This window comes from Bubalus kerabau, chromosome 2, assembly GCF_029407905.1.
Source record: "Bubalus kerabau isolate K-KA32 ecotype Philippines breed swamp buffalo chromosome 2, PCC_UOA_SB_1v2, whole genome shotgun sequence".
NCBI classification, from domain to species: Eukaryota; Metazoa; Chordata; class Mammalia; order Artiodactyla; family Bovidae; genus Bubalus; species Bubalus kerabau.
In genome coordinates this window covers 65,597,814-65,607,842 of record NC_073625.1, presented here as the reverse complement: position 1 = coordinate 65,607,842, position 10,029 = coordinate 65,597,814, and the positions used below count along the sequence as shown (strand labels likewise).

Here is a 10,029-nt window from a genome sequence, read left to right as displayed (position 1 = left end):
GGGCAGTGGATGATTTTGGAGCAGTGGTTTGCAAAATGCCATGTAGATCAGCAGGATCAGCATCACCTGGGAATTCATTAGATGAAATTTTTGGGTTCCACCCCTGACCTAGTCATTGAGAAACCCTGGAGGTGCAGCCGCTTGACATCTGTTTCATGAAGCTCTAAGTTAGAGAACTTACTGGTTTGGAAGGGAAATAGAGACAGAACAAGTGCCAGTCATCAAAGGCTTGAGTCACAGAGATGCTGTGGAGAGTGGGTTGTGTGGAATGTGCAGTATTCAGTCACTGGATGACGGCCTTAGGCATTTATTTATTTTTCCTGTAGCTACTGTCATTGGAAAAGGCCCTGATGCTGGGAAAGATTGAGGGCAGGAGGAGAAGGGGGCAACAGAAGATGAGATGGTTGGAGGGCATCGCAGACTCAATAGAAGTGAGTTTGAGCAAACTCTGGGAGACAGTGAAGGACAGGGAAGCCCAGGGTGCTGCAGTCCATGCAAAGAGTTGGACATGCCTGTGCAACAATGACGACAATTGATATGGAGAATATGCAGGCTTGGTGTGCCTCTGGAGTCTCATCATTCAGTCCTCTATTCAACATATGCTTACTGAGCTGGGGTCATTCACTGTGACCTGAGAGAACACAGGTCAAGCCCAGCACTAAAGTTATGATTAGCATTGTCTCGTATCACTTCCTCCAAGATCCTGGTAGATACAAACATGAGTACTTTCAGTAATTCGTGCTGGAGAATTACTGAGAGAGAGAGAGAGAGAGAGAGAGAGAGAGAGAGAGAGAGAGAGAGAGAGAGAAGAGCTCCAAAGTCACCCTGCCTGTGAACAATCAACACTTTTAACAGGAAAACAGACATCTATGTTACCAAAAGGTTTCTCTTCAGAACCTTCCCATCAGTTGCAGCTGACCCAAAAGGCAGACCATGTGGTCCTGAGGGGCAGCTTAGATAAGGGGTGGTTCTCAGCGGTTCACTTTTAGAAACCAATTTTGAAAGATCTGAGTGGGAGAGCATTGAAGTGAGGCGTAACAGGGTTCTCAGTTGCAAGCCAGAGAAGGCGACTGGTTGATTTAGGCTGAAAAAGAATTGATTCAATGGGCAGAGATTGCCCAGGAAGCTTGGAAACTAGGCAGCAACAAAGGTGATTACTCCGCTACTAGGTTCAAGGTCAAATCCTCTGAACAATGGCTACTCAAGCCCAGATGCCAGGAGCTTACGTGTTGCCTGCACTGGGTATGACACCAGATGTTTTCCCTGTTGCTGGTTAGACGCTGCTGTTCTCATCCTCGAATACCATTTCTTTGCTTCACGAACTAGGTGGAGTGTCCCAGATGCAAGGGAGGTTGGGAGAAATTTTTGCTTCCACAGGTAAAAGTGGTCTGTGCTATCTGAGCACCAGAATAAGATTCAGATGCAGAGCTCATGCCCCTCCCCCCTTCCCCTGAAAAAGTAAAATCCACTGATGTTTATTTGCAAGTCGTGTGGAACCTAAGACAGAAGGGATCTAAGACATCATCTAGATCAGATTCCAAAGATAAAACTTTTAAAAGCCTTTTAACAAATAATTTAGAACACCTATATGTAAACGATGTAAAAGGCGTTGTTCTGCTGGCAGCTCCCCTTTTTTTTTCGTGGAGAGAAGTGCTATCAACATACTTACTGCTACCGGTCAGTCTCTAAAACACCTGTGAAAAATTTGGGGTTCTATAATGACATTTAATAGCAAGGGTGAACAAACCATTTTATAAGTAATTTGAAAATTCTTAAGAAGGCTCAGAACCTGGGCAGGAACAAAAATGATTAAGCAGCATTAGGCTTACATTTTACCAACTGTGTGCTCTAGCTCAGTGAGCTCAGAAAAGTTTATGTGATCAATTTCCCTTAATGTCACAGAATAGTTTAAAGCTAAATAGGAGAGCAGCTTCGCTTGTGGTTTGGTGCTTTTTCCAGTACTTTCTCCAAACCAGACTCTTTTGGTCTTCATTGCCTTTTCTGGAAAACAAAGTGGTCTTAGACTTTGAAGAGAACTTCATGTTTAAGTTCTCAAACACCCGTTATTTTATAATCTACCTCTGATCTCTTGAACAACTGTTTCCTAATTTTAAATTAATACCACAGGTATATAAATTACTTTAAAAATTGTTTGTGGGAAAAGTGGTAATTTGAAAAATATTCATAGTGCTAACCACAAGTAATCTTGAATAATTTGTACTTTAGTATCCTTTTAAAAGCCAATTTAAAATTATTCACAACAGCTTTATTTATAGAACCCTAAATTGGAACAACTCAATGTCCATCAACAGGATGAATGGATAAACAAACCAAAACATACAATAGAAGACTAGTCAGCTAAAAAAAGAGGGAATGAACTACTGATCCTTGCACTAATACAGATGAGTTTTAAAGCAGCCAGTTGAGTGAAAAAAAAAAAAAAAAGCCAGAGGCAAACAAGTACATCCTGTAGAATAACATTTATGTAAAGTTCTAAGGCAGGCAAATGCAAAGTACGGTGACAGAGATCAGAGAACCCTGGAAAGGAAATGGAGAAGGACGAGATATGAAGGGCATCGTAAGAGGGGATGGTTACACAGTTGTATGCGCTTATTAAAACTTTAACACACTTAAAACCTTAAAAAGTTGCACAGGCATCTAGACAGCCACAAGAATCTTATTTTCTGCTTCTGAACTCTTGGGGCAGCGGGAATATTATCAAAGAAAGATTCTCACAAAGAATTAAGAAACTGTTAGATAACCATTCTTAAGTATAGACTTCCTAAACCTGAAAATGAAACTTCTCACTTGGTCAATAATTTAGAGAAAATATACGGACACTTAAAAATAGCCACTAAAGCTAACAGATAATAAAATATTTATTTTATTTTTGTAAAATTAAAAATAGTAGACAAGCATATGTAATTACAGTTCCAAAGCAGAGCAATAGAAATATATAAATTATTGCAGTTTTAAAAGGAAAGTATAACAGCCAAGTAATGTCTAAATAAACTTTTTTGAAACCAACTTGGTTTTCATCACGGCAGCTTCATTTTCTTTTCTCAGACGTCTTAGGCAATTTTGTATGAATTTCTGCTCAAATTTAAAGCAAGGTTAACACACACACACAAATTGTAAAAGTATAAAATAGCATTTAACAGAAGTCACTACTGAACACTTTCTAAAATGCCTCTTTTGGAGGCAGTAGGATGGAAATAAACATTCTATATGTTTGAAAGAAACACATTTACTAAAATTCTTTTTTTGGGTGCAGTTGAGGGAAGCTCCAAGTAACACTTTGTGAAGGGAGGGTGGAGAGCAATACTCACTTGCATGAGTTTTCAATGTTTTAATTTGGTAAGGTTAAAATTGTGGACTAATTCAACATCACTACAATGCATTAATAATCCGAATTCTTTTAAACTGAAAAAGAGTATGAAAACTGTATGTTACAAACTAGGTGTTAAAGATATCTCAGTTTTAGGGACTTGCTATGATCTGGTTCATAGCAAGGTGATCAAGTTGCTTAATAGGTTAGGCTACATTATTAATTAGGGCAGTTATGAAATGATGAAGTGGATGAAAATACCGAGACGCTGGACAGAACTTTGTTATTCCAAGCACAGTATTATAGCTCTTCTCCGAGATACATTTACTTGTGCCAGGGCTTCATTACCTTATTATTTGGTCAATGAACTCTCTCCCATTCCACCACAAATTTCCTCAAATAATTATTTCCACCAACCTAAACTTAAAAATGCAATTGAACACTGAAATCAATTATCTTTGTTTCACAGCCACATCAACAAAAGATACTTGAGTACTAAACTTTTTTTTATTAAGTACTTTAAAAGTACTCAAACATCTTACTTCGGCATAAAAATAACACTACAAGAACTTTACACTGTACCATTTGAAAGTTTTTATGTCACATAACCTAATTTTATGGTCACTAGCCTGAACTGCTTACTGAGCTACACAAATAATTTATTCTTTAAAAGTTCCTACTGAAATTTTGAGCATATACATTTTGTATTACATTTTACATTAATAACACTAGTAGATTTCTTCTAAAACAAAATAAAGCCAAAATTTGTAAACATTAACGCATACACATCTATCCCCCAAAATTCATTAAAAACACACACATAGCAAAAACTGACTGAAGGCAACAGCATAAACACCAAGGTAAAAAAATATATAAACAAAGAAGAATGAGCTCTAAACCCTTTTCAGTGGTAAATGGTAAAATAAAAAACCCGAGAAATCTCAAGATGCCAATATATTTTGACTATATTTCTGAAATCATTTCCCAACATGAAACTTATTTAAAAGTAATCCTCAAATGTATATAAAAGTGGGCACTCTCTGGTGAAATGAACATATAATTTGAAAAACTAAAAACATTTCTTTGCTCCCAACACTGTAAGATGCTACATAATGGACTGGAACACATCTGGCTGCCGGCATGCATCATCTATCACTGGTCTGGTTTGAAAGAGCATGCCTTTCAAAAGACTAATTTGGACACTAAATACTAGGATCAAAGGGTAATAATCGCAAAGTAAACACATTTTTAGCTTAATTAAAAGGCTGACAGCATTTTAAATCTTTAAAAAGAACAATCTTGTGTTGTCAAAATCACTTTCAACTTCAAACTAATTTTTTAAACTTAATTCAACTTGCCTAATTATGAACTCTAAAGTGAAAAAATATTAGTCTTATTTCACTCTCCTTAATCTTATAAGTTATTAAAATGTCAGTAATGGCTGACTGGCAATCTCTTTTTTTGCCATTTTTGAAACTACAAGTATAGGTGAGATTTTCTTCTAAACATCCTCAAAAAGTACTAACAACTCTGCCGAAAAATGGTCAAGTATGGTAACCAATATTTGCAGTATTTCATATTCTCTGAAGGTAGAACTCAACTCTATCCCTTATCCTTACTTTAGCATATAGAATAACTGCATATTCGAGAAAACTAACATAGGAATATAAAATAAGTTTACCAAATATTTGGATAAACTGCTCTGCAAAATACTTTTGTCAAAAAATTTTTTAAACTAGACTATCCATCCAAATCAAGTACTAGTGTGAGTACCAGCACCACAGATGTTTTTTAAGAGCACCGTGCCTTTGAAGAGCTTACGTATAAATATCTAAATGGAGTAAATCAGAGTCTCCAAATAAGACCTTGGTACCTGTATGATCCCATCTAATTGTGCCAAACTCAGTAGTAAAGCTACATATTTGCCAGAAATAAGCAAACACTTTCTTTGGATAACACTGTTGTATTCAGGACTGTACCATGTGCCTGCTGTTCTGGAAACAAGCTACTGCTTCTATCAAAGGCAACGCATCCCCAGTTTTTACGACTGTCCCTAAGTGATCTAAACAGAAGCACAAATGTGTGCAAGCAGCACACTGGCTGGTAACATCCTTAGTGAATTATGCCAAAAAAGGAGAGTGAAGTCAAATTTGAACATCTGTCCATAACAATGAAGCACTGAGATACTTACTGGCATCAGGAAAGATCTCCATTCAACTTACAATTTATAGGGATTTTTGATATTGCACACATTCAATTTAAAGCTTATCAAAACTAAGGCAATGAATTCATTCCCCACTCCTTGGATTTTAAATTCATTTTGGATGACTCAAAGAATCGAGAGAAATGCAAAGTGTCTTTCAAAAGCTCCCTCCAAAAAGCAGTTGTGTCCTATTTCAAAGAAAACAAGACAAAAATCAGTAACATATCATTTAGTATCCTCAGGCAAATTTAACACATTTTACATTTTAGCATGACAAAAACTTGTTTTCTACTAGATGGAGGCGTTTCTTTGCTTGGTCAAATACTCTTTGTGTTCAAGACTAAAATCTGACTGACCCCAGCCAGGGCAGGCTGCCAAATTTAAGGCAGAAGTTATTCATATCTTTGTGTATGAAACTGCCAAGCTAATGGGCTTTTCTGTTGATGCTTTCACGCAAAGGATCCTGTCTCATAAATACATTCTAAGTACCAGCAGCAAACAGAATTTAGAGCCCATTTTAAATCTGCGTCAGTTATAGCATTTACTATACTATATGGTTTGAAAACTTATCTGTTTGAGACAACCTGTTTGTTCAGAACTCTTGGAAACATGAGAAGCAACTAACAAGAATATCTTCTTAAAAAGGAGCTTATTTTTTTGAATTAAGAGTTTTACTTTTCTATCACAAGCAATTTTCTCTTTTCCTTTATATTCTAAAATTTAGAAAATGCTTTCTTTGGGCACGACTATCAATAATGTTAACAGAATTTGGACAGTTGAAGAATTCTTTAACTTTTATCGAGCACACAAAATGATTTTAATTTTTTTCAAAGACAGGACAACAGTTTCACGGCATATTAAATTTGAAGATAGATGCTACATTTGACTTGGAAGTGAGGCTTGACTTAAAATTCTTGTCTAAATTCTAACACATCAAAGTCATTATTGAAAGTAATACTGACTAGAATAGGCTTTTACTTCTATAGAGATGAGCTGACATACAAAAACTAGATTAGTATTTTCTTCCTGAACTCATAATTGCTTTTATTAGAAAAAATAATGTATTTTATTTTCCTGTATACTTGGTTTAAAAAGTTATTAACTCCTCTAGAAGTCAAAACAGTTCAACTAGATAGATTTCTATTCCAAAATACATTTATCTTTGGAAAACAAGATAACAGCTGTAAAAACATTATTAAGAGAATAAAATGCAGTGCTGTGAAATATGGGTAACATATTCACACACGAAGTGTAACTATAATATACAGAGCCATTCAAATACACATTTAAAAAGAGAATGAAAAGGTACCTAAAATAGCATTTTTATATATAAAATTTTCATATTAAAATATTGCTCAATAAATAAGAGGTGATATTATGAATTCCATTTCCCTCTTAAATGTTACCTTCAGTAATTTAGACTAATATAAGAACTGTTAACCTTCCACTGTTTTGACAGGTGAATTACATTAAAACATGTTCAATAAAATCATTGTAACAGTATATTTAAGTAGTCACATGTGGTATAAATTAGGGAGGACTGTTTAGTAATTATGGGAAAACAGATTCCCCAAATGAATCAAAATGATTAACCCTAGCAGACTAGAGTGTACTGGTCTGCTTTATTTGGCAAAGATGTTGAATATTGCCTTAATCTTTGCAAATTTAATGACCATAAAATAATTGACCATAACTTTCTTCAACTTCTTCAAAGTGAATATGCCCAGCAGACCAAAAAATGGCAGAGCATGGGAAGTAAGTGTAAGTTGAGTTCAGTTGCTTATGGGCAGGTGTGACTTCAATCCCGTTCGGCCCATCTGCAGACATGGTAACTTGGAATAGTTCTTGAGAAGCTGTTCGATGGCAACGTGGCGGACATGGAGCTCTGAGGCTAAAGAATCTTTCTCTTGCACTTGGTGGGCTAACTCTTCAAAAACTTCTGTAAAAATTTAAAAGTAATTCTATTTTTAATACACAGAAAGCTATTCTATGATTTATATTTCAAGTACTTTAGCTGAAATGAACACATTGGGCAAATGTTTGTAATGAAAGTAGTTTGAAACCAAGGAAACAGCTGAGTTTTGATCATCCTAGGAAGTTGTACACGTTGCATAGCCAACTGGAATATGGTGTTCTCCCTCTAATGAAACTTGCGAGTCCTAAGCAATGACCCTGATGCACAGCAGAGATGAGTTACAACCACCTCTGAGATCCTTTCCTCACATGGAATACACAGGTTCAATGAATTTCTCATATGATTTATGGACAGTAAAGTGCCTGTTAGTACCCAGGTCTGGAACCTCCTCTAAGAGGCTCTGGAATCAGACTACCTGAATTTTTGAATTTTTGTTCTGACTCTTACGTGTCTCAGGCAAGTAACTTAAACTATGTTTTAATTTTCTCTTATGGAATAACCTCAATAATGAAAGTAAGCACCTCATAGGGTTACTGTGAGGATTAAATAAGATCATACTTGTAAAGTACTTGTCACAGGATAAGTACTTGATAAATGTAAGTTGCTATTATTATGTTATTATCCTGAGAGGCTGTGTGGTCAAGAAAGACCACTACCTTTTGAGTTAAAAGGACAGGAATTAGAATCCTTAATCTGTTGCTTACTGAATGCAAGATCTCTGTAAGCAACTGAAGCAACTGTAAGCAACTTAAGGTTTCTGAAGTGCAGTTTCCTCACCTAAATGAGAATTAATTGTAGGGGAAAAAGAAAAAAAGACAATTTGGGGAATTTGAACACTGTTAACTGTATTAGCATCATACTTGAATGATGTTAACAAACTACTGTTCTTTTTTTAAAAAGATGAGGTTGTGATTGCCTAAAAAAGAATGTTATCTTTTAGAGAAAATTCTAAACTATTACATTTATGGACAACAAAACAAAATATTGTCTGGAATTTGTTCCAAAATAATCCATGCTGGAGGTGGGGGTAGGGGAAGGAAAATGGGTACAAGTAGAGAAGAAGGAAAATTAGCTAGCTGAAATTGGAAAAGAGGGTTTCACTACATTATTCTGACTACGTTTGTGTTTGGAAGAGTTAATAATAATTAAAAAAAAAAAAGGGGGGCCAATACCACCTGCCTTAAAAATCTGCTAAGGAGCACACCTGTGCAGTGCCTTGCACAACAGTAGGTAGTAAAAACATGTTAGTAAGAGATTAAGTTGTAGTCTCTGTTTTCACCAGAAAAAGAAGAATCTACTTCACCAGCAGGTCACAGAGAAGACTAAGAAAAATTCTTTTTGCTCTGGAAACTCTAAGAGGATCATTTCTAAATTTAAATGCAAATAATGCTAATAAGGGATTTTCTGTATCAGAACTGGCACATGTAAAAAGTACTGACATGAGTCTTTACCCTGTATTTGCTGTTGGAGCTCTGCATTCAGTTGCTTTACCTCACCAAGAGTCATCGAATTCACTGAAACATGAAAATACATTCATTACTACCATGACAGCCTGGGAAAATAAGTTATCTACACCATCAACACAACATCCTATTTAAAAAAAGTATCTGCACTTGTTTCTGAACATGACATTTAACAGGACCCTAGGATTCATTCATTAACTCCTAAAGTGCTGGGTTTTCAAATTCTGCCCACAATTCACAACCAGTCTATTCACAACTGGTCTATCTCCACCTGAAATAAAAGGTTCACTGAAAAATTCTTAGCATTAGATCCAGTGGGTTCTGATATTTCTCATGCTGTTACAGTTTTTAAAAAGGGCTAGTTACTACCCATTGAGTTGACTTTGCTAAAGCGCCACACACTTCATGATGTGTAGCTTGAAAAAGACTAACGTACTATGAAAACAGTTTGAAAATCAATTTATCTAGCTATATGTTGTTGTTAAGTCACTAAGTTGTGTCTGACTCTTTTGTGACCCGATAGACTGCAACCCACCAGGTTCTTCTGTCCATGGAATTCTCCAGCCAAGAATACTGGAGTAGGTTGCCATTTCCTACTCTAGGGGATCTTCCCACCCCAGGAACTGACTTTGTCTCCTGAATTGGCAGGAGACTCTTCACCACTGAGCCACGAGGGGAGCACCGTCTACGTATACAACTGGAGAGAACTCAGATGTAGAATCAAGGAGTTATATAAAAATATACCCAAGGGCCCTTCTAGCCCTAAGATCACTTGATTCTAAGGTAATTAAAATTAACTCCGCTCCTGTGTGTTTTTGAAGAAATAGATGCAGACTGAATGAGTCACTTTTTCCAGGTGCACATGTTACCTTTAGCCTTTGGTAAAATGTCAGATTTCTGCTTTTGAAATACCAGCCCCAATTAGTCTTGTAGGGATTAGCAACGTGACAGTGTGTGTTTGTCAATGGTGGAGGCTCTACTTCTAAACTATATGAACCCCAACTTTCTAATTCCCAATCTGTTGATTCCGTTCTGTTAATCATTTGAAATGGCAAAACAAATGATGGGACTGTAGAATTCCAGTGGTTTTAGGACATACTAAGGAATATTCCAAAGAAAT

General features: G+C 36.2%; 1 protein-coding gene across 2 annotated transcripts in view; it reads right to left on the bottom strand.

Moving 5' to 3' along the window:
- Positions 1–3,256: 3,256 nt before the first annotated feature.
- Positions 3,257–10,029, bottom strand: part of C2H21orf91 (chromosome 2 C21orf91 homolog) — a 33,473-nt gene continuing 26,700 nt past the window's right edge. For both annotated transcript variants that reach the window (XM_055567781.1, XM_055567780.1), the window contains exons 4-5: positions 8,898–8,960; positions 3,257–7,470 (exon numbers count right to left, since the gene is read on the bottom strand). In XM_055567781.1, the coding sequence (XP_055423756.1) occupies positions 7,304–7,470; positions 8,898–8,960 (230 nt within the window). In that variant the 3' untranslated portion in view covers positions 3,257–7,303. The remainder of the gene's footprint in view (positions 7,471–8,897; positions 8,961–10,029) is intronic.